The following is a 26,728-nucleotide window of genomic DNA, read 5'->3' on the forward strand; positions in this document are numbered from 1 at the left end:
AGTGGCTGTATGTAACCACATCGCTGCTAAGCCATAGAGAAACATTCTCTATGTCTAAGCTATGGGTCGTTTGAAATCTAGCCACCCTATAGCTTAGCAGCGTGCTGTGGACGCGTCTCTTCCTTTGGAAAACGTGAAACCGCGCTATTCGGAAGGGAGAGGACGTCTTGCAAGGTGGTCACGCGCGCAACCGAAATAACTCGGCCCCTCCTCCACCACTCGACTGTTCCTCTTCCTCCCTACTTCTCACGGTGTTGTCTTGCGTTCGACGAGAACGGAAGGTTGTACTCGTCTCGCATTTAATTGACATGGTCGCCCGTTTCGTTAGGCTCGCCGCGCGGGGCGTGGATGTCATTTTTAACAGTGGGGGAGAGAGAAGGGAAGAGGAAGAGCGGGGGTCCGCGTCTCCTCGCGGTGCCAGTGGAAATGAATCTGGCGTCGGGGACCGGAGTCGCTCGGCGCACTTGCGAGAGCTAATTGCGCGCGGCCGGCCACGGCACCGATTACTCGAGCGGCTGCCATCGATTTTGCGCCGCTTTTCGGAGCCTCGGATTGCTGCTGTGGGACGCTCCTGCAACCAGCTGCGGCCGTGTGTGCGTTGTTTGCCAGCTACGTGTGAGAAGCTGTGTGTGCGCGCCGATGACCCCTGGACGAGGAGGAGGGACGAAAAATTGTCCCACGTGCTGTTCCTTGGCAGTGGCCGCTTCATCTCTTCCGATTGGCGCTGTTTAGTTTGAGAGCTGTTGAAAAAAAATACATAAAATGCCCACTCGGGTGGGAGAAGCGCGTTTTTCTCCCGAGGCTGGAAAGGTGACTCCTCCTGCATTTGTAGCTTTTCTATCTTTTTTTTTTTTCATCTCGGCCAGCTATTTTGTCTCCGTTTAGGAAGCGTCTGTTTGTGAACGCGTTGCGTAGCAAGGCGTATTCGTGCGAGGCCTGGACACACGTGTACGCGCTTTGGGAAGGCTCACGGCCGCCGAACAGAAGTAATGGCGACGAATTCCGCGCGCCAGTCGTGCATGCCGCGTTGTTTTGATCCGGAGCCGCGGGGAGGGTGGGGCAGCCGAATTCTGTTGCGGGGTAAACGGACACTCGATCGTCGTCGTTCGAGGTCGCCACGTGTGTAAGCGATACGCGTCGTGACTCTCGCGGTTGACCTCGGGCGCGATCTCTTGATTTAGCGACCCCCGTCCGGAGGAGCGAGCGGCTTTCGTTCGTGTCCCACATCGCGTCGGTCCTCTTTCTAACGCAGTAAATCAGCCTCGCGCAGTTGCAGTCCGAAGAGCGAAGCGTCCACTGCAGCAAATGCTCGACGCCGTTTATGGCGAGGCTACAGATACACTATGTAATTTCGAAGGTAACAGTTATTGCGGCGCCATTCGCGCCGTTCGTTAGCGCTATTAGTGGTAGTATTAGTTGCGCGGCACCGTGCCCTATAAACGGGCGAGGCATCGCTATACTGTACTGTGCGATACCTTTCGTAATATATATAACGTGTGTAATTGATTGCCTGTGCTCAGTCTACGCCAAATCATTTCGCATGCAATGCTAAACGCGCGCCCAATGTTTTTGGATCATATTGTCACGGGTATAGAAAGGTACCTCAGGCACGGGTACAGAAACGACGCAGACGGAATGAAGACGACGATGTTGTCGTGGGGCTGTGTCTGAACTGCCCTCCTCTTGTCTTGCATCCTTGCATTTTGTGTGCAGTGTTAGCCCACCCGGCGTTCACTTATTAAATACTCCCCGTTACAATATTCTTGATTTGAGCTTCAGTGGGAAAGACACCACTCGCGTGCGACTGCTGAATGCTTTGTCGCGGATGATAGTATCAGCCCCCCCCCACCCCCCCGTCCTGCCCACCTCTATCAAATCATCTGTACTTCCAATGCCTCGAGTTAACAAAAAATGCACTCAAAATCACAAAATAATATGCATTTGGCCACGTGGTGTTGCCTTGTCATGCTCGCACTTGTTACGCGATAAATGGTTTCTCTATTCACTTATACGTAAATTCCACGACTAACCATAGTATCAAAACAAACAAATGAGCTATGATATTTCAATGAGAAATGACTTAACAAGCGTCTTTAAGCTGCTTTTTCAAAAGAGAGATTTAGAGGGCACGTACCTTTCTGGCTTTATTGCGGAATGTTATTTATTTATTTTTTGCTAACTTCAATCACGATGTTCATGACCGCCTCCGTCTGTATACCGGAGAATTGATTAAAAATTGGTGGATGCTGAGAACTTCAGTCGTCCTATGGAGTCAACGAATTCGGCCGAGCGAGAATTGAGGGTAGTGTGTGTATGGGGGGGGGGGGGGGAGCAAGCAATTGGGCAAAGCAGGTGGGGCAATGCAAGAAGATAAGGCATACCTCGCTAGGTACGATGGCGTTCGTCGGCGATTTGTTTCGAAAAATTTCTCGAAGAACTGTAATTTGGGTTGTTGTGGGCCAGGCTAATCACTGACGCGTCCCCGCTGACGTGGCTTGCCGACGTCAGGGTTGCGTCGGACCCGGACTCCTGTGGTAGCGTGGAGCAACCGAGGTGCGACGATGATTCGGGATTAGTTCGGTCGCTGTGCCACATGTCCTCGCGCAGCAAGGTTCCTGCATGGTCCTTGGGATCCCCCGCGTTGGTCAGTGGTCCGATGCCTTCGATTCGCAACTGCCGTTGGTCGCTGGCTGGAATTGGAGGCGCGAATGAGAGGGCTCGCCACACGTTGCATCAGGCACTTCGTTGGTGTCGACTCTGGTTGTTTGTCGACGTTGACGCCACTTGCATCGGACGTTCTACCAACTTGAGCACTTTGCCGAAGCAGGGAAGTAGTTTCGGTTGGAAGCCCTGGCATGAGACACCGCCCGCCCCGGTTGGCTTCCAGAGGGCTCGCTGCAGTACGAAAGGAGAGGGACGGCGCTTGAAGCATGCGACTAGTCCCTGTAACTCTGGGCGCCGCCATCTTGGGCTGTCAAGCCGCCGTTTTCTTTCTTTAGTATATCGCCACGTGGATTAATAAGGCCACCAAAGATTGTATGCACCAGCCCAACCGTCTTCATGAGTTTACAGCCACACTGTTGTCATTTGCCGTTAAAGGGACAAAGTACAAAGGTTAACAGTCCGGTATGGCGGCAATTAAACCCATCTGTGAAATACTCTATACTTCACTGACTCGAAATGTTTTCTCGGCATGTGATCCGTGAAGCACCATGTTCAAAAGCGTTATCCCGAAAGGCAGTGCTATAGACCTAGTCCACGTTTGTCAACAGGGGTAGGCGCAAATTCGACATACTGATATTGCGAGATATTTACTTGCAATGTACTACATTTTTGGCGCCAATAAAGAAAGATTGATTGATTCTAACTTGGAAAAGTGTTGCAGGGGCCCTTAGAGACACGGAGCGTGCGGGTGCTTTGACGTAGCAATGCCTTCGAAATCGTCCCCGCCTTTGGGGATCTCGTTAAAACGAGGACACTTAAAGGTGCGCTGGTTGCAATGAAGCTTCGTTTTAAGGCCTAATCCCGTATGCGCGAAAACGCACGCGACAGTGACGAGCGCACCCGACGTAGACCGCCTTCGCGCAAGCCGTCACTTACATGGGCAAACCCCATTCGTGCGACGGCTTCCGCCAGCGACCTCCACTGTCGATATCATGCCGCGGTCGTCCCGTCGCGAAAATGCCGCCTTGTCAGCGTGCCACAGTGTAAAACAAGATGTTCTGTTGCATAACGATACAGCGAATATTCATCGTTGTCTTGCAGTATATTTTTTTCTATATGCAAGTGCGGTACGCCACGTTACGTTATTTGCTAATGTGCTGAGCACGCCACTGATGTACTTCTGTGTTTTTGCTATCGGCTACTTCAGGACAGCACTTCCGGATGATGGGCGACGGATTCCAAATCTGAAAAAAATGAGCTATCGCGATATCGACCTCGCGACACGTCGCTTGAATGGCCTGTTTCGTCGCTCATCGCTGTCGCGTGCATTTTCGCGCAAAAGGGGTTCAGCCTTTAGGCTCTGGTTTCACTGTAGAGCTGCGATCGACCTAGCTTCCTCGGTTAGACGACAGGGAGATTGTGGGACGAGATCCAGAGAGTACGTACAGGCAGGTCTTCTAAACGGCCCGTCAAAGTGCGCTGGTTTCTATCGTTACCATCGGTTGGTTCAAGTAGCTTTCCTTCGACGCCTAGGGTACGAGAATCGCGTAGATTTTTTTTTTTGTTTTTTCTTCGTTGTTTCTTGCCCCGCCGCGCTTTATAGTTCTTCGGTGTACACACTCTTACCTAGTCAGTCGTTGACAAATGAGCGAGTGAAGCAGCATGTATGGTTTGACGGTCTGCGCAAGAAAACTTGGCCACCGCGTGCAGCCGGTGTCAGGCAAAGCGAGGAATTCGAGGTGCGGAATACGGAGAGAAGGATAGCCCATCGATACTCGGGCAGCGATTAACTCTGCCTTTCTATGTCCTCCTCTCCCATCGACTTGCCACTGCTCGGCCGAAAGGGACACGCCGAAAATGGCGCCCCTTCCTGGACCTGCTGCCGCATGGGGAGGGGGTATCTGAAGGAGCGTGCGCAGCATGTGCGACGCAGCGGCAAAAAGAGGGGTTCCCCCAGGGGCGGACCGGAGAAGGCCCAGTCTCGGAGGTGCAAGAGAGACCCTTCGAAGCTGTTCGGCGCAGAGCAGGAGGAGGCTTCGGTTGGCGCTGGAGGAACGGCACACCGCAACGGTGCCCTTCCCCTCCTCCCCGCCAAAAACCTTGCCCTGCCAGGGAGGGCCGGTGGAATTCGGTGATGCCCCTGCCGTCCTCTCCCCCTGGGCTCGCTCGGACATACACTCGGCAGCGCCGATGCCTCTCCACCAACCACTCCCGTCCCACTGGCAAGAAGTAGCGTCCCTTTCATATTTCTGACACTGGCAGATGCTAGCAAATTCCTTCAGTTGCCCCTCACCTTCTTCTCCACGCTGTTTTCGGCTGAGGAAGGCACCGTGAGGAAGCATTAAAGCTCTCCTTGTGTTTTCTTGCCGGTTCACCTACTCCACTCCCCCTCACACTGCTTTTTGCCGGCTGCTCTCTCGAGTAGCCCCCCCCCCCCCCTTTTCGATTTCACTTGCGACTCTTCTCTGCCTGTGTTGTCCTTCACTTCGGCCTTGTGCGCATGTGTTTGCTCGCCTGCGTGGTTGATTTTAGTTGCGCGTCTCTCTTGCTTTCTTTCTGTCTATTTATTTTGTTACCCAGTATCGTGGCCAGTCCTCCCTTCGAGCTCAGCTCTTCCTATGCGCTGCCTTCCACTCGTTGCACACCGTGTTCCTTTGCCTGCTCTCCCCCCCCCCCCCCCTGTTTGCCTTCCGTTTTCTCTGTATCCATATTCTTTTTTTTATTACTCTCCTGCGTTTTGTATCTGGGCGACCTCTTGCTCTCCCACCTTCTCTCTTTCTTTCCTTCATCGTGGTTTATTACTTCACACCACGTGCGCGAAATACAGCTGCGGCGGAACTTTGCCGCGCCATGGAGTTCTTTGGTTTTTTTTTTTTTTTTGTTTACTTACTCTGCCGGGCTTCCCTTCCGTCGCCCGTGTTTCCACCCCCGCACCTACTGTACCGATCTTGCCTGCCCAAGCATCGTTTCTTAATCCAATGAAGCTGGCTTATGGTAGTAATGCTGCTATCATATACGTTATCTCCTACCTATAAGGATCGGCGGATGCCGTCGATTACAGTTGGTGCACCACTGGCCAAGCGCGACGAGCACGGAAACGCATTATCCCGAAAGGCAGTGCTATAGACCTACTCCATGTTTGTCAACAGGGGTAGGCGCAAATTCGACATACTGATGCGCGCGCTGCGGCGCGTAGGCTCCGCCCAGCCCAAAGCTCGCCACCGTCATCTATGATCCTGTGACAACTGGCGTTGGAGCTGTTGCTGCCTCCGATCACAGGCTGTGACGCGGTGTTCTCGGAGATATCTTGGAAGCTGCTAAGCCAGTTGTCAGGCGATTACAGAGGACGCTGGCGAGCTTTGCGCTGGGCGGAGCCTACGTTCCGTTACAAGTGAATCAGTACGTCGACAGCGCTTACCCCTGTTGACAAATGTAGAATAGAGGTCTATACAAAAAATATCCACTCTATTGTTTGTCCATGGCGCGCTGGTATGCAAGTGCGGCAGCTGCAGGTACCGTGTCGGCGGTGTTTGCGTGGCTCTGCGATCCGCGGGTCTGGCACCGGTGCGCGAGGGGCCGCGCTCTCCTCCTCAACCTTCGTGGCCTGTGTGGTGTCTCTTCCTTGGCCGTGCGCTGTTTTACGTTACATTTAAGTACCGGAGTACTGCACGCGGCGCTGGAACTCTTCTTGTGGTTACTCTAGCATAGGCCCGCACACCCGGCTGGCTTGCCGCCTATGCACAGCATAAAGGCGAACTGGCTCGAATACGTTGTAGGAGCGCCGTGCGTTGCATTCCATTCGAGAGGGCGGCCACCGGTAGGGTGCAGCTCCCCCCCTTGAAACGTCGTCGCTTTCGCGTACGCGATTGTTGCACGGGTGTGACGTAATGATGATGATGATGATGCGGAAGGAGAGGACGGGCCTGCATCCACGCTTCCTCTCTCTCTCTCTTCTTCAACTTCCCGCCTACGTCTACCCGTCCTCTTGTCTAGGGTGTGTCACATCGCATGGGCGCAACAGAGGTTGAGGAACTCCGTGTTTGTATGATTGTTCCTCGGCTTGTTTAGACGAACGCTTCTGGGCCCGGTGGCATTCCGACCGCTCCACTGTTTCTTTTCTCCCTTTTCTTTCTTTTTTGTCGGTTGGTTCGCTGCGGTGTATACGTATCCGCGATCCGTTGTTTGGTCCGGCGGGGTCAGTGCGCGCTCTAACTCGCTTACACATAAAGAACTTCGCATTTTGGATGGTGCGTTAGGGAGCAATAGATGAGCGATGACTGGCTTGACTCGCGCGCTCTTTAAATTCTTTCATATATATATATATATATATATATATATATATATATATATATATATATATATATATATATATATATATATATATATATATATATATATAAACGCTTAGTTGAAGTAAAGCGCTTGTCTCGTGCCTTCTTTCTTGCTTACATTAGAGCTGCATTTCTCACTCGGAGAAAGTCGTCACGCCCCCGTACACTGCCGCGCCCGGGTAGTTCTCCCGCCACGGTGGCCCTGTGGTTACACTGCTCGGATTCCGGCCGCGGCAGCCACCCATTCGATGGAGGCGAAAATTCTCGAGGCCCTTTTACATTGTTAAAGAAGCCCAGGTGGTCGAAATTCCCTCTGCTACGGGGTCGCTCACAATCATATCGTGGTTTTGGAACATTAAACCGCAAGAATTACTATATATATATACGATCGAGGTAATCTAGAACACAATGTTTCTTGCTCGAAACCTGCTTCAGAGCAGTCTGTCTCCTGCGCCGAAAATTGCTGCTATTCCTAAACCCAACCAGCTCTGCTAAACGGAAAACTGGCGTTATCTGAATGTCGGTGCTGTGACAATGCAGGTGCGTATACGATAAGTTGCCAGCTCCATGAACGACAAGTATTCTGGATCTCATAGCACGATGCGAGAAAAACATTCTTACGCTGCGCTTCGGAGCTATATACTGACTAAAAAAAAAGTGACGAAAAAAAAAAAAAAAAGAACTGCTGCATCAAGAAAGAAGGGTCAGGTCTTGCACTCACACTATTTAGAGTCCCGCCGCATAACCAGGATACTTCAGCTTTTCGGTCAGGGTCCTGCTTATAGCTAGCACCTTATCCTGGGCCTTGTCAAAAGTAATGCCAAGAAGGCACCGTTGAATATTAACTCGCGCACACGTATACTGTCGCTCTTGATGGCTCGTGCGGTGGGCCCGAAGGCAAACAAAGGCAACGCAGAACCTTGAACTTTCCTATAATTTGTGGTCGGCATTGTAAGTATTCGGGACAACAACTGCGCGAGGATTTAGTGGACGCATCGGAACTGCGCATAACCGTGCTCGGATAAAGCGTTCCACGCACGGCCTTCCAAGTTGGTGTCGCGGGCAAAGCATTCAAACAAGGAATGAGCTTAAAATGAAAAATAAATATAAAAAAACGAACAGGGAACGAAAAGTAAGTCCTGCCTTCGCGCGATACATGTAGTTTGGCGCGCTCCGGCCTTGTGTTGCCTGTGGACAGGCGTGGCATTCCTTTTGCGTTTTTTTTTTTTTTGGCAAGAGGGACAGCGCTGTTTCCGGCGTGCGCAACGGTTTCGTCAGAACAGTGATGGAGCGGCCAAATTAAAGCCTCCCTATGCAGAAGAGGAGGAGCGATAAGCGTCTGTAGATCGGCTTCTGTGGCGAGGCCTTCTCGCGCCACCCGAACTGTGCCGTTTCCCGAATCTCTGTTCAGAGCATCCTCCCTTGCTTTTGGCTTGTTTCCTTTTATTTTAATATTTTTTTTTCGCTCGCTGGCGTTTCTTGTAGTACGAGACGACGTACGTCTGTGGGAACGAAAGCCACTGAGAGGGGCAAAAAGAAAGAAACGCTTTGAAGAGGATGATTTGCTAAACATTTCAGAATACAGGGCCGAATTCTTAACTGCTTTTTCCCGTGGGTCCTTGGGTTTCGCTAATGAAGTGTTCCGCGTCGTGACCGTAGCTGAGGTATGAAAAAAAAAAAAAAACATGTAAGTCGTCTTTGTGAATACGAGCCAAGGTGGGTACAAAAGCAGCAAAAAAGAGGAGAGCATCATTTTTTTGTTTACTGCCGTTCTTCTACCATGCCGTGTCTCCCCATTCGCCCTTTTCTCCCTTCCTCTTACCGTCGCTTTGGTCGCATTAAGCAATAGACGAGGGGCGACAATCACCTACTGGACCTACACTGTGTCCCGTTTAGGAATGGGATGAATGGATGAAGAGATGCAGTCGCAGTGGAGTAAAGGTACCCCCTCCCCTTACTATTGGTTGTGAATCGTAAACATCAAGTAATCGTTAATGAAGAAAAAAAAGGCGAAATGTCGGCCTCGAAAGCTTATTACTTCGTCCTCCCAGCCTTCTCCTCGTCGTCCTGAACGAGCGCAGCGTGCCTCCCCCCCCCCCCCCCTTCCTCGTTTGCCGGTATATTGTAGTACAGAGACTAACCGTCCCCCTCCTTCCCCGGTGCATGGTTCTCCTCGCGTGGTCGATGCCTAACCAGTTTCTGATGCAAGCCCTTCTTTCATCCGTTCCTTCCGTGCGAGAAGGGAGCGCTCTGTCGAAAGGGAAATGCCAACTCGCAGGTTGCTTTAATGAGCGCGTCCTTTGCGTTGTCGCCTCGTTCCCTCTCTCCCTCGTCCACTTTCCCGCTCGGCTTTCTCTCTCTCTCTCTTATCAGCTCTCAATGGGGGTGTGGCAAAGCGTGAAGTGTCAATTCCCCCCCCCCCAAAAAAAAATAATAACTCGCAATGCGCAGTACACCTGTAAGTAACTTCGTGACCAGTTTTAGATTTTTGTATTTTTTCTAATAAATTCTAACGATAATCTTTTGTTGAGTATAAACAATGATTACGCGTGCCATAATCTGTTTGTCGTATGTGGCTCTGGCCCACAGATGTGCTCTTTATGCGTCAAAAGACCGTATGCGTCCGCAGTGCTTCCGTCCGACGCCTTAACGAAGCTGTGGCCACGCTGCTCGGATGCTGACCCCGAGGTAGCGGGTTCGATCCCAGCCGTGGTGGTCACGTTTTATATGAAATCCCGGCTGCGGCGGCTGCATTTCCGATGCGGAGGCGGAAACGTTGTAGGCCCGTGTGCACAGATTTGGGTGCACGTTGAAGAACCCCAGGTGGTCGAAATCTCCGGAGCCCTCCACTACGGCGTCTCTCGTAATCATATGGTGGTTTTGGGACGTTAGACCCCACAAATCAATCAATCAACATTTTGTATGAACGCGAAATGCCACAGGCCCGCGTGCTAAGCGATGTCAGCGCTCGATAAAAAACCCTTAGGTGGTCGAAATTATCGCAGCCCTGCAGTATACGGTGTTTCATAACGATATCGTGGTTTTTGAACGTAAAACATCAGCTATTAATATTAGTACACAGTGCGTATGTTTACGCGTTTGTTTATTTTTCTATTACTGCTTCGTGCTTGTTTTCAGGTTTTTTCAGTATCAAATGATGATGTTGGTACGCGTGCTCCAGCGTAGCCTATAACTGCGCATGTTTCATGGGCAAAAATTGGAAAAAAAAGAATAATAAAAACAAAGGCATTGATTTTGTGGGAAATGGTAGTGATGGCCAGAGTACGCATCGTTGTAGCGTTCCACACACGAGTGCGTCTTCGGCGACGGGCGGTCGCACAATGGTGGCAAGGTCGGTCGCGATCAAGTCTATAAGCTTAAAATTTTCCGAGTAACATTTCTTTTGGTGGCAGTCCCTTGTAATGTACTTTGTTCGATTTTTCTCTCTCGTTATCACCCGTAGCTTCATTGCGAAGATGGAGCGAAGCATCGATGAAGCACAAAAAACAACAACAGAATTTGAATGGAATCGAATGGTGGTACACAGAGGAGCTATAAAGTGTATAACATTTGAGATTTCTAACCTGGATTAGGGTGCATCTCATATATAATCGCTTAGCATGCGAGAATGGTAAGGAACTATCATCGTCTCCGGCTGCGGTGGACTCAGGTTGCTGCTGCTGCTGGTGATGATAGTCGCTTGGCACCTTGACAAACCGAACTCACTCACTCACTCACTCACTCATTCAATCAATCAATTAATCAATCAGTCACTCAATCAAACAATATATCAATTGTCTTGTCAGAATAGCCGCGGAAGCTGGCTCCATGCATCTTGGGGCTGTGGCTTTGTGGCGGTTATGTAGTAAAAGAAATGTGACTCGAAAAGTTTCAGCTATTTATTTATTTTTTGCGTGGAATGAAAGTGCAATTCAACTCTCGGAACCTTAGAAATTGTATTCAACGCTGAAGTTTTTAAAAGCTAGTTTTGGTTCTTGCTGTACCCTGTTGTCGAAACACGGTATCAGCTTTTGATTACGAACGTGCTCGCGCAAGATACCGCGATGTTTCCACGACCACTCACATGGTGGCTCCGTTGGTGACGGACAAGCGGTCATCTTGGAAGTTTAGGTACCTGACGTCATCGCAGCTAGCTAAACTGCCGCACGAAGTCACCAGGATTAGTAGTACAGCAGCCTGACGTCAAGCTAGTGTCGATGTCGGTTGGTGCGCCTTGGTAAAAATTGACTTCAATACCAAAATAAAATATCATCATTTGCTGAACGTCACACTTGGTCAGAATCGTCTCTTCATGCCGGAGATTTATTTATGGACGGTGAAGTGCGAAGAACATTCCCGTGCTTAGATTTAGGTGCACGTCATTGGGGAACCACGGGTGGGTCCAAATTAATCTGGAGTCGGCCCATTACGGTGTGCCTCGTACCCGGGTTTCGGATCGTAAAACCCTAACAGTAACGTATTATATTGTTAAAAGCCACACGTAGCAGGTGCGTGCACGTCAGTCCACGCTTGTAGCGTAGCCAAGGCGGTGGTCCTGAAAAGTTCGTCCGCATCGGTGGCTGGGGGGGCACACGAGTCAAGAGCGCGAAAGTAGGCGAACGCGTCCTGAGATGCCTCATGAAACAAGAAATTTGACCGTCGGTGGCGACCGTGTGCGGCGTCAGGTGTGAATGTTGCAAAAAGTCATTGTCACGTGATGACATCACAATGTCCTCGCAAGTTTATGACGTTAAAACGACGTCATTATGTCGTCAGGTCGCGCGATCACATCATAACATGCCTGCGTAGCACATGGAGAAAGGAAAAAAACTAAGGAAAGGACATGACGTCATATTCGTGAAGCTGCTGCATCGCAAACACCCGCACTACCCCCTAGCGGAGAAGCAGATAAACACATCGCGATTTCCGGCGAGCAGGTGCCGCAGCGGCCTTGGAAGCAGCGCCGGCGGAGTGGTAGGTGTTCCCTGCCGGCAGCGAGTCGATTCAGGAGTGCTGCTTCTTTTGCGTGTTTTTTTTTTAAAGGAAAATTGTGCGATGCCCAGCTGTATAGTGTATACTCGGTGCGAATCGCGTGCTCCGCCGGATGTACCTGGTGGCACCTTTCACGCATGTTTGCTTCTCTGTTGATCAATAATCCATGGTATTTGCATGCGGAGCTCTCAGCTGTACGCTCCGTTGGTTCTTACTCATTGTGTCAACTGAAAACACACGCAAACTTTCGTTTTCCGAGTTTTAGGCATCGTGTCGCGTTTTTCGAAGTTGTGTCGTTCATTCGAAAAGACAATAAACTTTTCTTGTTATGGGACTAAATGTGTATGTATTGTAGTGTGCGCGCTCGCTGCGCGCTAGTTGTGTGCGCACTGGAATTACACACTTTACGTGCATGATCGCGTATACAATACAGTGGTGCCTTCTTATAAACGTGAAGTATACGTCAGGCTGGCATTGCACGGAACAGCTACGAAGCAAGCTCTCGAAATCGTGCATTGCCACACTGACACTATCGTGCATTGCCACAACCATCGGGAAATCTAGCTAAGTGAGTGAGTGAGTGAGTGAAACAACTTTATTCGGTCCACAATAGATGCGAGTAAACTCAGCGTCACCTGGCTAGGCCCACTCGGGGACCATCAGGTTAAACCTGACGGCCCTCGCGCGGGCCCTCTGGACGGCCAGGATTTGAGAGGTCTGGTCCTGGGCCTTAATGAGTCGCTTCATTTCCTCTTGGGTGAAAGGGGGACCGGCAGAGGCGCAGCCCCACAGTACATGCTCGAAGTCCGCATAACCACCACACAGGGGGCAGTCCGGGCTTGGAAACCGTTCAGGGTACATTGTGTGCAGTGCCGCAGGGCTCGGGTAAGTGTTTGTTTGTAGCAGTCGGAGAGTAACAGCTTGGGCCCTGCATAGCGAGGAGTGTGGTAGAGGCAGCAGTCTTCTTGACAGATAGTGGTGCTTGCATATCTCGTTGTACGAGCAGAGAGGCTCAGGTCGCCCAGGAGATGACGCGTTACCCGGCACACGGTCAGTCAAACCTCGTGCAGCCGAGTGCGCCTCCTCGTTGGGATTGAGCGAGGCACCCTCAATGGTTCCAAGGTGCGCAGGAAACCAGACCAATGAGTGATTTTTGAGGTCTTTGACTTTTTGAATAATCTGTAGGACCTGGGGAGCCACCATGCCCATCTGGAAGGCCTTGATAGCGGCCTTGGAGTCTGAATAAATTGTGTCATGTACACCGTCCGTCAATGCAAGAGCAATGGCAACCTGCTCTGCAACGCTGGAACTAGAAGTGCGGATGGTAGCGCAGCTGATGACTCTGCAATCACAGTCGACGACCACTGACGTGAAGGCTTCTTCTTGAATGTACGAAGCAGCATCGACGAAGCAGGCTCGATCCTTGTCCAAGCGGGCACTGGCGAGCAGAGATTTACCCCTGGCTCGTCTTCGTGCTTCGTTGTAGGTTGGATGCATATTGCGCGGCATCCGCGCAATCTGGATTTTGGATCTTACGTCGCTGGGCAGCTTCACAGCGTCAGGACCGACAACCGTGGGGTTTCGTCCCAGCATGCCGAGTATGGCTCTACCCGCTGGGGTGCCAGACAGTCTGACAAACTGTGCAAACTCTTGGGCTTCGACAATTTCTTCGAACGTGTTGTGGATTCCCAACTTCAGGAGGTCTTCCGTGTGCGTTCGAACGGGAATGCCAAGGGCCAGCTTGAAGACTCTTCTGATTAGGGCATTGATTTTGTTGCGCTCCGACACGAGCCAGTTGTGCATAGCCGCCGAATAAGCGAGGTGGCATAGCACGAATGCGTGGATAATCCGGATCAGATTGTCCTCCCTGATTCCGCGGTGCCTGTTAGCGATTCTTCGAATCAGTCCGAGGGCGCTTTCGGTCTTGGAACAAAAGAGAAAAAAAAAAAAGCCTTACGGCGTGCAGAACGCGTTGATGATGCAGGGACAGAATGATTTCGATTACGACATGTATCGGTGCTTTCTCTGCTGTTGCACAAAAACACTCTACGAAGTATTTCAGCACGCCGCGCTCGGGCCTTCCACGCACGAACAGTCTGGGAAAGGTGTGCTGGCAACATTTTGCTGCATGCAAACCATACAATGCGGGTTAAGTTTACGCCGGGACTATAAGTCCGCGCAGAAGCGAACCATCGCTGAGAAGCACGCCGCGGAGCGTCTGCTGTTTCGTTTGCCCCATACAGTTTTGTTTGCCCCATAAATTGGACGTCACTTTTGCCACACTTCTCGCAATGCATTGGGATACGATAGGTCCTCTCCTCAGTTTTTTCCTTCCTCCATGCCGTAGCTTGGTCAAAGGTTGTCCGATCACGGAGCAAGCAATGCACAACCATCATTGGTTCTGAAAGCTTTGAAAGTGTGACGGGACAGGATCAGTGCATCAGCTGAGAAGAAAAGCACGGTGGCTCTTGCTTTATACAGTCGCCTTAAGTGAATGATGTAGTGTTGATTCGTTCGGCATGTTCCGTTAATGTAATAACGTTCACTCTTTTGCAGTTGGCGTGCCTTGGCGGTGCCCTATGCGGTGCTGCTGCTGGTCCGCCATGTCTGGCCGAAGCTGAGGGGGGAGGGGCTCCTCCCCGTCGCTGCCCGAGCAGTGCCATGCGGGCCCGACCCCTGCCCACTTCCATCCAGGGAGTGCCGGTGAGTGAAAATCCTAGCTAAATTTCTGACTCATTACGTGTTTGTAAACAGTGGTGTAGGCGTCTTCGACATACTGAAGCGCTTCTAGCGACGTCGCCGCGCAGAGGCTTCGCCCAGCCCAAAGATCGCCCTCTGTGATCACTTGACCACGTGCTGTGCTCGGAGGCAGATTCGCAGTTGCTGTTGTCACGTGATCATATATAGCGAGCTTTGGACAGGGCGGAGACCAGGCTCCACGACGTCGCAGCAAGCGCCTCAATTGTGTCGACGGCGCCTGTTTACAAACACGGAATAGGCCTCTAGGCAAGTGTCACCGCTGCAGAACGGATAATCATTTCTCCCCTCTTTTTCACAGACAGCTGTGAAACGTTCACAGCGTGCAATGGTTTCTTGCTGATGCTCTTTAATGTTGCCCGATATGTCCTGAATGCTCCGAACCGCCACAGATACGCGTTATACCTGCTACTAAATTCAGAGCCAAAACTAGTGCAGCTAACGGCAACACCGAAACGGACGAGGAGGCGGCGCTTAGCTGTTTGAATCGGCATGACAGGAAGTAGACTGCGCGCACGACAGCAACATTTGGCTGATGCGTTCCGTGTGTATGTGCCAACGACCGTACGTATTTGGCTTCGCCAGACCCTAGGTGTAGTTCAAGATTGTTTATTACGAACGACGGCAAATTTTTTCGTCGAGGGCCCCGCCGCGGTGGTCTAGTGCCCAAGGTACTCGGCTGCTGACCCGCAGGTCGCGGGATCGAATCCCGGCTGCGGCGGCTGCATTTCCTATGGAGGCGGAAATGTTGTAGGCCCGTGTGCTCAGATTTGGCTGCACGTTAAAGAACCCCAGGTGGCCGAAATTTCTGGAGCCCTCCACTACGGCGTCTCTCATAATCATATGGTGGTTTTGGGACGTTAAACTCCACATATCAATCAAATCATCAATCAAAGTGAGTGAGCGAAGACATTAGAAGCAGGGCAACAATTTGCTTGTGTCCCGGAAAGTGCTTTAGCATTATATACGTGTACTATATCGAGAACGTCTGCTACAACATACTTCAAAATGAAGGGGCTCTTAATAAAGCTTGGGCCGCGGCACGCCCGCTGCCTCGGCATTTCTTCCCGTGTATACAAGTTGGTCCAGCCTTCGGACGAGGCGATACGAGTGGCTACTGTGGGCACTGGAGAGTTTCTCGGACTACCACCTTGTAACTCTCCTTCCCGAGCAAGCCGACCGCTGTCGCAGTCGTTTGCGCACTGCGAGAGGCGAATAGTCATCGCTGCGTTTGGACTCTTTTGTTTCACCTCGCGCTCTGGTGTCCCTGTGTACCTGAGCGCGCGGTCGCAGCGGCTGGCTGTTCTTGATTAGGGGTCCCAACAGAGAAACGGACAAGGTCGGGAATAGAAATAGAGAAAAAAAAGGAAAAAGAAAGGAAGATCGAAAGTGGTAGAGGCTTCCGAAAGAGGGGAGGGGTTGACGTCTCTAATGAAATAGCTCGGTGAGCCTTGCTGCCAGCACAGCCCCGTTATCATGAGGCTGGATTTATGGGCAGCAAAAAAAAAGGGGGGGGGGGGAGGGGGTTTAGGCGCGGGAAAAAAAAAAGGCAGGTGAAACACAGTTTTATGGCCGAGAAAGCGTAGGCACAATAAATTTCGACAGAAACTGAAATTTTCGAAGAAATGCGTGTGGGACTTGTGTATCCGACACGAAAGCAAAAACATGAAATGTTTTACTTTATGATGCTACAAAGACACCAACGGTTTAGCATAGTCATGCGATTCTTCCACACTGTTTCCAAAACACGATCTCTCCTTTGAATAAATCTTTTTGTTGGGCTAGTTGGTACATGCTTACTGAAGAAAAAAAAAAGACGCGTAATACCGAGGAAGAAACATTAAGGACGGAACAGAAACATTTTATGGGGAGTTAAACGTTTACCATCGAATAAAGATGCTCCTGGCTATCTTTCATCCCGGCATGGCTGAGAAGGGTAGCACACGAGCAAATATCAAGGCCACTATGGCCAGAACAGTCTTCTAGCCTCTTATTAACCGGGTGTAATCACACAGAATCAATATATCCTTGTCTGTGAACACCTTAAAGGGTCCCTCACGAGGTTTGAGCTTGCACCGGGCGCTCACAATCTCGCCTACCAAGATTAGCAACACCACGCTCCCCAGAAAGAGGTGAAATGTCCGACTATACTCTGCAAGCCCGTCATCTCGCGCGCCCCAACATGGTGGAGGTGACGTATATATAGCAAAGAACGGTCCAGCGTTTACGTCAAAGTAGCACGTGACACTGCAAGAGTTATTCGATGCGACGTGTGCTATTTGTGCAATCTGTTGCTTGAATAGAAGTATTAAGGTTGACAGAAATGTCAAAACATACAAACAGAATGTGTGCGCGTGATTTTTAACTTCTGCTCGAGCAAGATGCGAGGACTAAGCTGCCCGAATTTCGTTTGCATTTGGTGTTCTCGCATCGTGCTGGTGCCTACACTGCCAATGATTGGCGTGTTTTCGGTGCATCGTCCCTCAGATACGTTTCAGCGGTGCGACGCTCTGTATCGTGGTAAGGATACATGGTCCACGCCAGCCTCTCCAAACGTTCGCGCATAGAGGGATGCATCCCACGGGAACAGCCAGTACAGTACACAGAACGCCGTAAGGACACAACGCCGCTGGCGTGCACGACCTGGCTTGGGCATGTATGTCATGCGAATGTAACTCTGCGTGCGCATGATGCCTTGTATCTGCGTCGTGTGATCTTCTCTGGCTCTGAGTTTCTCCGATACCGATCAGGGCAGGCCAGGAAGTTTGCTTGCGAAGTCTACAGCGCGCGAATGGCAAAAGTTTCGAGCTCATCTACTCGCATCATGCTTTCGCGGCTCCTAATGAGCCAATGAAAAAAAAAATATTCTAGTACAAAGCTTTTCATTGGGCGCGCAAAAACTTCCAGTGTCAAACCAAAATTTCTCATACTACCTTGTGAAGCACCGTTTAAGAAGTAAATATCACACATAATAAAAACACGTGGACGCCTGTCTTTTTTTTTTTACCTACCCTCTAGTTTCTCTTGATGACACTCCACGGTGTCACGTGCGAGAAGACGCTGGGGAGATTCCGAGCAGACGACACGACACGAATGAATACATACATACATGTTGATTGACGATTGATATGTGGGGTTTAACGTCCCAAAACCACCATACGATTTTGAGAGACGCCGTAGTGAAGGGCATCGGAAATTTAGACCACATTGCATACATACATGTGTTGAGGCTAATCGGCCTTCGTATTGGCTGAGGGGCCCTGCAGCCTTGACAGTGCTGAAAGGAACTTCTAAATTGGAGTATATGTTACACCCCATGGAGTTCCGAAAGCTCAATTTCGCTCGGTAACATGAATATCGGTCCGGTCTACAACTGTACCCGCAAGCGAAATTTGAGGCTAAATAGTGTTCACATAGGCACCGATCCTGAAAATAGGCATTTATAGGCACTTATAGGAATTTAGGCACAAACGTCGAAAATAGGCATTTACACCCACTTACAGGAATTTAGGCACAAACATCGAAAATTGGTATTTATAGGCACTATAGGAACACTGCAAAAGCCTTTCTAAACCTCTAATTCATGATCATATATCAAAGTGGCATGGCAGGAACGCAAGAAACTAAATAGGCATTTGCCTATAATCCGGTCTCTTAAATTCATGACCATTCCCGGCGGGGAAAACCCGGGTGGGTGTTCGCGTTCATCCCGTTTTTGTTTGTTTGTTTGTTTGTTTGTTTGTTTGGGGGGGGGGGGGCTTTTTGTTGTGAGCCGCTGCTGTAGGCGAGGAGGATGGCGTGCTAAGTCAATCGGAGGAGGATGGTCAGGTAGGGTCCTGCTCTTTCCCTCTAGTTCACGCATATAGCCGTGATTGCAGGAAGGTGAGGGTGGGGTGCTGCATTCGGACCCGCCAAACGTGCGGGCCCTAGAAGGCATGCCTCCTCTGCTGCTCTCGGCATGCGCCGCTTCAACAGCGACGCGGCGCGCGAGCTCACCAGCAAACCCGTGACAACGTGCTTTCTTTTGGCCGCGTGGCAGGTTCCCTGGGGAGTGTCCCAGAACGACCTCGAGGCCGTGGAGGACATCCTGTCGGCCACCTCCCTCGGTGAGTAGCCCCTCTCTTTTTGCCTTGCACCTATAGCTCTCACTTTATCTTGTCCTCGCGGTTTTGCTGACCTCCACATGTGCTTCATTCGGCAACAAACGATGCGCGGTTACATCATCTCGCAGTGACTGTCGTGAGGATCTCAAACGTGCGGTCCGTTGCCTACCTACATGACCGTGTTCGTGCCAAAACGTTTCGTGAGAGGCACCGTGCACCCTTGCTGCAGGAACTCTGTATTTCAGAATCGTCACCCAGATTTCAGTCTTTCTGGACATCAATGGCGACACGTTTCTCGGCACCTGACTTCAAGTCCCCTTGAAAAATGACCCTCACGAAGAAGATTCAAGAGGCAACGTTACCTAGAATTTGATGAAAAAATATCTTTTCGACATGTCGGCTCACTGGGAGACGTAGTTTCGTGGTTGCGGCCCGCTAGCTGATGTGAGGTTTAGACGCCGGTACTTTACGGAGTAGTACTCTTTACTGTCACTTTGACTTGGAATGACGTACTTTAACTCGCCGAATCATCGTTTCTGGCGAATACAGTCCGCATCGGAGAAGAACCGACTTTAAGCCATGATCAACTTGGGTAAATAAGTTTGTGGCTTCGTTGTACAACTCGCCATGTAAATAACCGAAAATTACGGCTGATTACTAGTAGTCGGCTTTCCCCCGCAATGCCTAATATAGCGGGGAAGCCACCTTGGAGAAACACGTTCTTGCTCCGCACGGGTGGTATACAATCGTGTGGGTGGTTGTGCTGTCGACTTTCCTGCACTGCGCGAAGTTTCCTATATCAACGGCACGTTCAAAACTGAGTCGAATGAAGGCTTAGGCACACAAGTGTTGTGTCTACGCTTTTCTGCGACCCTGTTTTTAGCGCGCTGTTGCTGCGTGTTGCGAGCCACGAATGAACACGAAGTGTTTCTGGATACCCTCATCAGTGCATTACTCGCGTAACTACGAAGGAGCGGAACACAGCGAGACAAAACATTCCCAGACGTACAGGCGTGGGTTTGCTCTCTGTGCGTGTTATAGTGTCCCGTGTTTCCTCTTCTGCTTCTATAGGATCGCGCTACGCCTAGCGTAACCTGTTTCCTTTGCGTAATTGGAGCGCCACTGGCGTGGAATGAACTTTTAATAAATTATAACGCGACACTCTAGCCAACGCGCATGTGTCAACAGCAACTTTACGAGCAATTCAAGCGATTCGTAAGAGTGACGTTTGCCCTACCGAGTTCGTTCTTTATCCGTGACATCAAATCTTTATCTTTATCCGTGACATACACTATCTTTATCCGTGACATACAAATACAGAGAGAAGAAAGACGAAGGCGGGGAGGTTCACCAGGACCGAGCACTGGTGACATACAAAATTATATACGGGTAATATGCTACACAAGATACTGTTGCGTGATTTTACCTTCCTTACGTTATTTGTTAGCGTGCCTTTGTGTCAACGTGTGTAGTGCTTTGTAAGTGCATGCTGGCTGTTTGTTCAGTAGTCTTGTGGACTACAGAAAACTTATGATCACTCACGTATAACGCTCCTCCTCCCTGTGTCTCCTAAACAACCTGTCGCCTCGCCCCCAAAACATCCGAGAACGTGGCCCGTCCTAGCGCGCGCGTGTATCTTGGATCGATGCTCGTAAATGTGTGACTGCTGACGTCACAGTTTATGCGAAATTGTCGGAGGACACTGTGACGTCGCCTGTGGATGCGGGAGTCAGGGATTATTCCGTTTGCAGAGACGGTGACTCGATCTAAAACGTAATTATGGCTGCTCCAGAAAATCTTTATTGGAATTAGATGCCTATGTTATCGTTTATTTAGTGACCGGCTGCTACTGTTCATATTCAATGTAACTATACATATAGGCGTGTTAGTACTTCAAGGCTGCAGGTTGCGGGTTCGTATCCCGGCTGCGGCGGCTGCATTTCCGATGGAGGCGGAAATGTTGTAGGCCCGTGTGCTCAGATTTGGGTGCGCGTTAAAGAACCCCAGGTGGTCGAAATTTCCGGAGCCCTCCACTACGGCGTCTCTCAAATTCATATGGTGGTTTTGGGACGTTAAACCCCACATATCAATCAATCAGTACTTCAAGGCTGAACACTAAAATGAGATTGGGGTCTTTAGCATGCGAAAAACCAGGATTTTCATTTCTCAACCACAGGATTATGAGGAACGTCACAAAGGGGAACTCCGGTTGGATTTTGGCTGCCCGTGCTTTATTTTAATCTGCACTAAATTTAAATCATTTTTGCATTTTGCTTGCATACATACGCGGCCGTGGTGACGGGCAATGACACCCGGGACCAATGCTATACCCACTTATCCACCACTTCAGGTTTACTGACTGTAAGAGTGTATGGAAGCAGCTACTTAAATATGATTTGCAGATCCATGTACAGAATGTCCCCAATCGTTCGAGAAAGATGCCGATGCGAACTACATCCTCATCCTTCCCGTGTGTTAGAAAGAAAACTGCAGCGCAATTTCGTATTGCCCTCTATAGATGACGCACGTTTGCTATCGCCTCGGGCTGCTTGTGTACAACTGAGTTACGCGTTCAGCGGCGAGTGATACGAAGTGTGCGTGTAGCCTTTGCACGAACGCACTAGGGTCGCTTAAACTTGCGCTGTTCGATTAACGCTAGGACAAACGAGACACGAATAGTTAGTTACCTGCACGCACCGATCAAAGTGGGATGCATCGGGTGCACGTGCAGGGACACACTATCGAGTTTGCTTTTGTATTTTTTCAGAGCCTAATCGTAGTCAAAGCGAACGACAATACTGGTTGTATTACTGGTCGCCGACCTGGCTGAATAGTACTTTCACACTAGCGAAAGTCCAAGAACGTGTCGCCAGGGCAATCTGTTTTACTGCCCATGTTTCACGTGCTCGGTGTGTTTAAATGTACTTCATATTTCGCAACCTAACTGAGAGAATAAACGTTTTCCTTTCGCCGATGCACCGGTCTCGGCATTTTTCATCCCTAGTTTTGAAATAAATAACGCTCATCTCTGAACAGGCAGACGTCGATGAGACTCGTCAGTTGTATCTGCGCCGACATTCACGCCGGTTTCTGTACTTGTCGCGTCTGTAACCCGCGGGAGAGCCGTCACTCGCATTCTTTATGACCGGACGGCGCGTGGCGCCGTGTTGCGCAGCGTGCCACCGTCGTGACGAGTGGATTCCAGCCGCAGGCGTATGGTGTGTACCTGTTGAGGACCTCGACGAAGCCTCCAGGCCAGCACGCGCATCGATACCCGAAAGAGGGCGTGTCGTTGCGCGGCGCCGTCCGGATGGAAGTGGGCCATTCCGCTGTTCAGGGGTGGCGTCACGTCTCGTGGCGCTTCTTCGTCACGTCGGTCGCTTCCCCGTCCTTCAATCATTGTTATACAAAACTAACCGGCCGGGTTTGTTGTTGTTGTTGAAAAGGACGCTGCTCCGTCCCCCCCTTTCCCGATTAGCCCCGAGGTGCTCGCTACTGGCTCCAGGACCGCGTCGTCTTCTGCTGGCGGCCTTCTTCGGGTCGGCTCCGAGCAGTCAGGGTGGGCCGCCATGGCTCGCCTCGGTCGGCGCGCCGCCTGGCGGCGTTGCGAGGCCCCTTAAACGGCGGCGGCCGCTGGCAGCAGGGCTGGCCAGCCCTGAGCGGCGAGAGGTCTTTCTTGATGAGCGCCTCTGACAGCCGGGCCATCTGCCGTCGGGTGAAGGAGGAGGGTGGCGAGATGTCAGTCGCGTGGTGGAATGCGGCGGCCCCTCGCTCGCGATCTTCGATATCGTGGAGCTTGTCGCGCACTGTGATTTCGGAGCCCGACCGAAAGAGTCGAGGCGCCTCCAACAGCTGTCTTACTGATTACAGGCGCACAGTGCTGCGCAGCGGTCTTTTCAACGTTGCCAAACGCAAACACGGCCCCGTCACGCGACAATATCCCACGTCGAGACAGAGAGCCCCTGTCAGGGCTACCCGGCCATTTGGCCGCCGCCCGGCCAAACCTAGAATTAGCGCCCGGGTGTCGCGCATTCCTTTCCTCCTTTCCGGCCTCGTCCTTGGGGACCGCGGTTCTCTTCTTTCTCATTGTGTGACAGCCGTCAGAAGGATGGCGAGGGAAGTTGACTCCTGCCAGCGTCGGCCACCGCCACCACCTGGCTTCTTCGGCTCCCTCTCTTCTGGTTCGCAAAGTTATTCTTCCGCGTCCCTTCTTTTTGCACTTGCGCGGTCTTTCTTTTCTCCTTCGCACTCCGTGGCAAGTTCTTTGTTGTTGTTTGCTTGTTTGTCTTCCTTTTCTTCCCGCAAAAAAAAAAAAGAGCGAGCGACAGGCCTTGTTCGAGAATGTCTGGGGCACGTCTCCTGGTTTCCGTTATTTGCTCTTTCGACGCCACTGCCGTCGCTCTCCGCTGGCCTGCTGTTTTCTTTTTTTTCTCTCTTTTTGTATTTTCCATTATTTAACTGGTGGACACATGACCCTCCATGGTCGTTGCACCTTTTTACTCGTGCAGCAAGGGTCTGCCTTCAACAGCCTTCCTGCCTTCCAGCAAGGGACAGTCTTCCAGCAAGGGACTGCCTTCAACAGTCAGTTATTTTGACTTACCGTTGATGCTTGTCCACGCATAATACAAACCACAGACGAGTGCCTTAGGTTCTGGATGCGCAGTGCACTACTTGTTAAAGCGCACATGAGTTACTGTATATGGCTCCCCAGCCTTGTAGGATAAGCTGATCACTATATCAGTGGCGAAGGTCAAAGTTCTGGTCAGTATATCCGCGCACAGATTGATGGAACTATAATACCATTCTGAATCACCCAAGTTAAACAAACAAAAAAAAGAGGAGGAGGAAGGAGGTTTGAAGCTTGAGATGAAAAATTGGCAAACCGGGGGTGTGCGTGCGAGCTGATGTTTCAAACATTGGGGCTGTCTTCAAAACTTGCTATTACCAGAGTCCTTCGATGCAATGAACAGTGGCCCTGCTATTAATTTTTTTTTATTTCAAAAACTTTTCAGTAGAGCATGTCTTGGGGCACTACGTGGTCGCGCTGAAAGAAAGCCCGCAGTCTAGCATGACAAGCAGCTAAAGTCTAAAGAACTGTGAATGCGACTCTATGTTCAAGACAGTCACGCATTGTGTGAATCAACAGGGTCGCTTAGAATGCACGTTGGCCGTTAGTAACGGTCTTCGCGTTGCTAACCGAAGTCATCGGGTGGCGCTACGGTCGCGTTCCGTTGCAGTCCGCAGGTCACGCTGAAACGACCAGAGATCGCATGGCAAACGATTACTTCGGTTCTAGGTCGCCTTAAACAGGTTACGCCCCTAACATCGATAAAGCTGTGGACTCACTTGAGATAGCAGACACGGCCCTTGCCGATCACTTCAATCATCATTTCGCTACTGCGCAAAGTGATACCCCTAGCGGCAATAGCAGCGTGAAGGAATTGGGCCGCTGCAATGCTATTCGCAAAAGTGCATTCTTTGCGACCGATAAGGGTGAAATACAAAATGTACATGGGTTTGAAGAACAGTAAGGCTTTAGATATAAATAACTTACAGATTAAGCCCATAAACTATGTTTTAAGATGTATTGCTCTTCCACTGGTGCACATTTATAACTTAATTTTGGAAACTTAATTCTATTTACCCAAGCGCAATGAAATACGCTAAGGTTTCAGTTATTTATAAGAGTGGTGATCGGAATTATGCGTCAAACTACCGACCGATATCTGTACTCCCTGTTATTTCGAAGGGTATAGAAAAACTGGCATTTACTCAAACGACACATTTCTTAAATAAAAAGAGCATTCTTACTGACTCACAGTATGGCTTCCGAAAAAACAGGTGGACGGAAATGGCACGCCTAACACTGAAGGAATACATATTACAGAGCTTTGAACGTAACTGCTATACAGCTGGTATATTTATCGATTTTAGTAAGGCTTTCGACAGTCTCGATCACGAGATTCTTATTGACAAACTTTCCCTATGTGGATGTCTTTCAAGACCGTTAGAATTACTTCAGTCATATCTTAAGGAACGGAATCAGTGTGTCTCCATCAATAACCACAAGTCATCCTATTTACCTGTTGTATGCGGTGTGTTCCAAGGCAGTATTCTTGGACCACTTTTGTTTAATGCATTTATTAATGACATTGTGAGTATAGCCGATGATCCGAAATTTATCATGTATGCGGATGATCGCACATTGCGTGTGTGTGAGGTCCTGATGCCAACAAACTTGTCGAAAGAAGAAATGGATTTATGCTCAGTTTGTCGAATTGGACCCGGGCAAATAGGCTTAAGGTAAATTCAAGAGAACAAAAGTTATCGTGTTTCGGGCTAAAAATAAACTTCTCGTCATTCATAATGATATTTACTTTCAGAATCAACGTATTGAGGCGGTAGAAGAATATTTTTCTTCTGGTTTACGTTGGGATGCCCACATCAATTATCTTTGCGGTAAGCTATCTGCGGTTACCAGTGATATGGCGCGGTACCGCGCATTTTTGCTTGTGGGGGCAAAACTGCAAATTTATTACGGCCTATTCTTGTCTTGTGTCCACTACTGTTACTTTGTCTGGGCAACAACTTCAAAATGCAACATGCGAAAACTTGTAACATTTCAAAAGAAAATTGTCCGCTACATTGAAAATGTTGATCGACTTTCAGCCGCACGTGGTGTATTTCTCAAACGCAAATTACACCGCGTTGACAGGCTGTATAAATGTAGATTATTAGAAAAAAATGTATTTATCATCGTAAAATGTTAAAAATTACTTTACGTCGCTCGCTAAGTTAAGACCGCACAACAACACGAAACACACACGCAACACTGAAGTATGGAAGGTGCCTTGGTCCCAGAACTACTACAGCCTGCAATCACTAGCTCATAATATTCCAACCATACTCAACCGGTGTACAAATACACAACCGCATTAAATAAAAAATTCTGCGCGACCACTTTTCATCTTTATAATAAAGCATTACCTTTCATTCTTGTACGAAGTGTCATTGTTACATTTTATGTGTACGTATGATGTATGCTGATCTGTATGTGTAACGCTTTTGATGTGAATGCCATGTAAAAAACACTTGTTTACATGTGTCATATATGCGCTATTGTCATGGAAGGGACCCTGGGGTTTCGTCAAGCTGCTGCGACAGCTTTTTGCCCAAATGTCCCTCCAAATTGTTTTCTGGTAAATAAAATTAAATGCCAAAGATGGCTTCTACTACTGAAGAAAATGAGCCAGTCCAACGGAGGGTTGAGTGTGTAGATCGAGTGACCGTAACAAAGGCTCGTCAGTTCGAACTCGCTTAATTGGAACGGACGCCCTGGTCTCTGTACAGGCCTGTTTATTTTTGCAGGTGGAAAACTCCCGATAATTCGAACAGGTGGGCATCAACGACGGTCGAGTCAAAGTGGGGGCGCCAAATTTTCGTCGGTCCATGCAGAGGTCGGCGCAGTGTAACCACACGTATGTTGTAAAAGCAAACCAATCTAAATTTACTAGAGATGCAAAACAAAGCACACAAAAAAGACAGAAATATTTCTCAGCAAATGAGATTTCGGATGAAGCTCTTGGGCAAGCTATACAAACGATGCTACGGGGTTGCGGTTGAAGAAACGCAAGCGAATTAAAATTGCTGTTGTTGAATTAACCTTATTTTGGTCCAGGGAAACCCGAGTAAGACCCCCGATTATTTTTTTTTTATTTTGATTGCATTAACTCTAGCGTTCAAATAAACGCGTTTTGAAGCATAGATAGCGTCTCATATAGGCTCACTGCTCGCACGAATGCAGGCCGTTGTTCGTTTCTGGCGTGCCATTGACTGATGAATCAATTCTGCTCGCTGTTAAACGCTCTGCGAGCCTGATCA

General features: G+C 49.8%; 2 protein-coding genes across 2 annotated transcripts in view; one reads left to right on the forward strand and one right to left on the reverse strand.

Moving 5' to 3' along the window:
* LOC119172405 (coronin-2B-like) overlaps nt 1–26,728 on the reverse strand; it is a 337,045-nt gene that overhangs the window by 280,506 nt on the left and 29,811 nt on the right. The gene's annotated exons all lie outside the window — the stretch shown is intronic.
* Nucleotides 1–26,728, forward strand: part of LOC119172904 (uncharacterized) — a 142,647-nt gene that overhangs the window by 34,521 nt on the left and 81,398 nt on the right. The window contains exons 2-3 of the mRNA XM_075893730.1: nt 14,544–14,690; nt 18,784–18,850. Of these exons, the coding sequence (XP_075749845.1) occupies nt 14,649–14,690; nt 18,784–18,850 (109 nt within the window). The 5' untranslated portion in view covers nt 14,544–14,648. The remainder of the gene's footprint in view (nt 1–14,543; nt 14,691–18,783; nt 18,851–26,728) is intronic.

This window comes from Rhipicephalus microplus, chromosome 4 (genome assembly GCF_043290135.1).
Source record: "Rhipicephalus microplus isolate Deutch F79 chromosome 4, USDA_Rmic, whole genome shotgun sequence".
In the NCBI taxonomy this organism is placed as follows: Eukaryota; Metazoa; Arthropoda; class Arachnida; order Ixodida; family Ixodidae; genus Rhipicephalus; species Rhipicephalus microplus.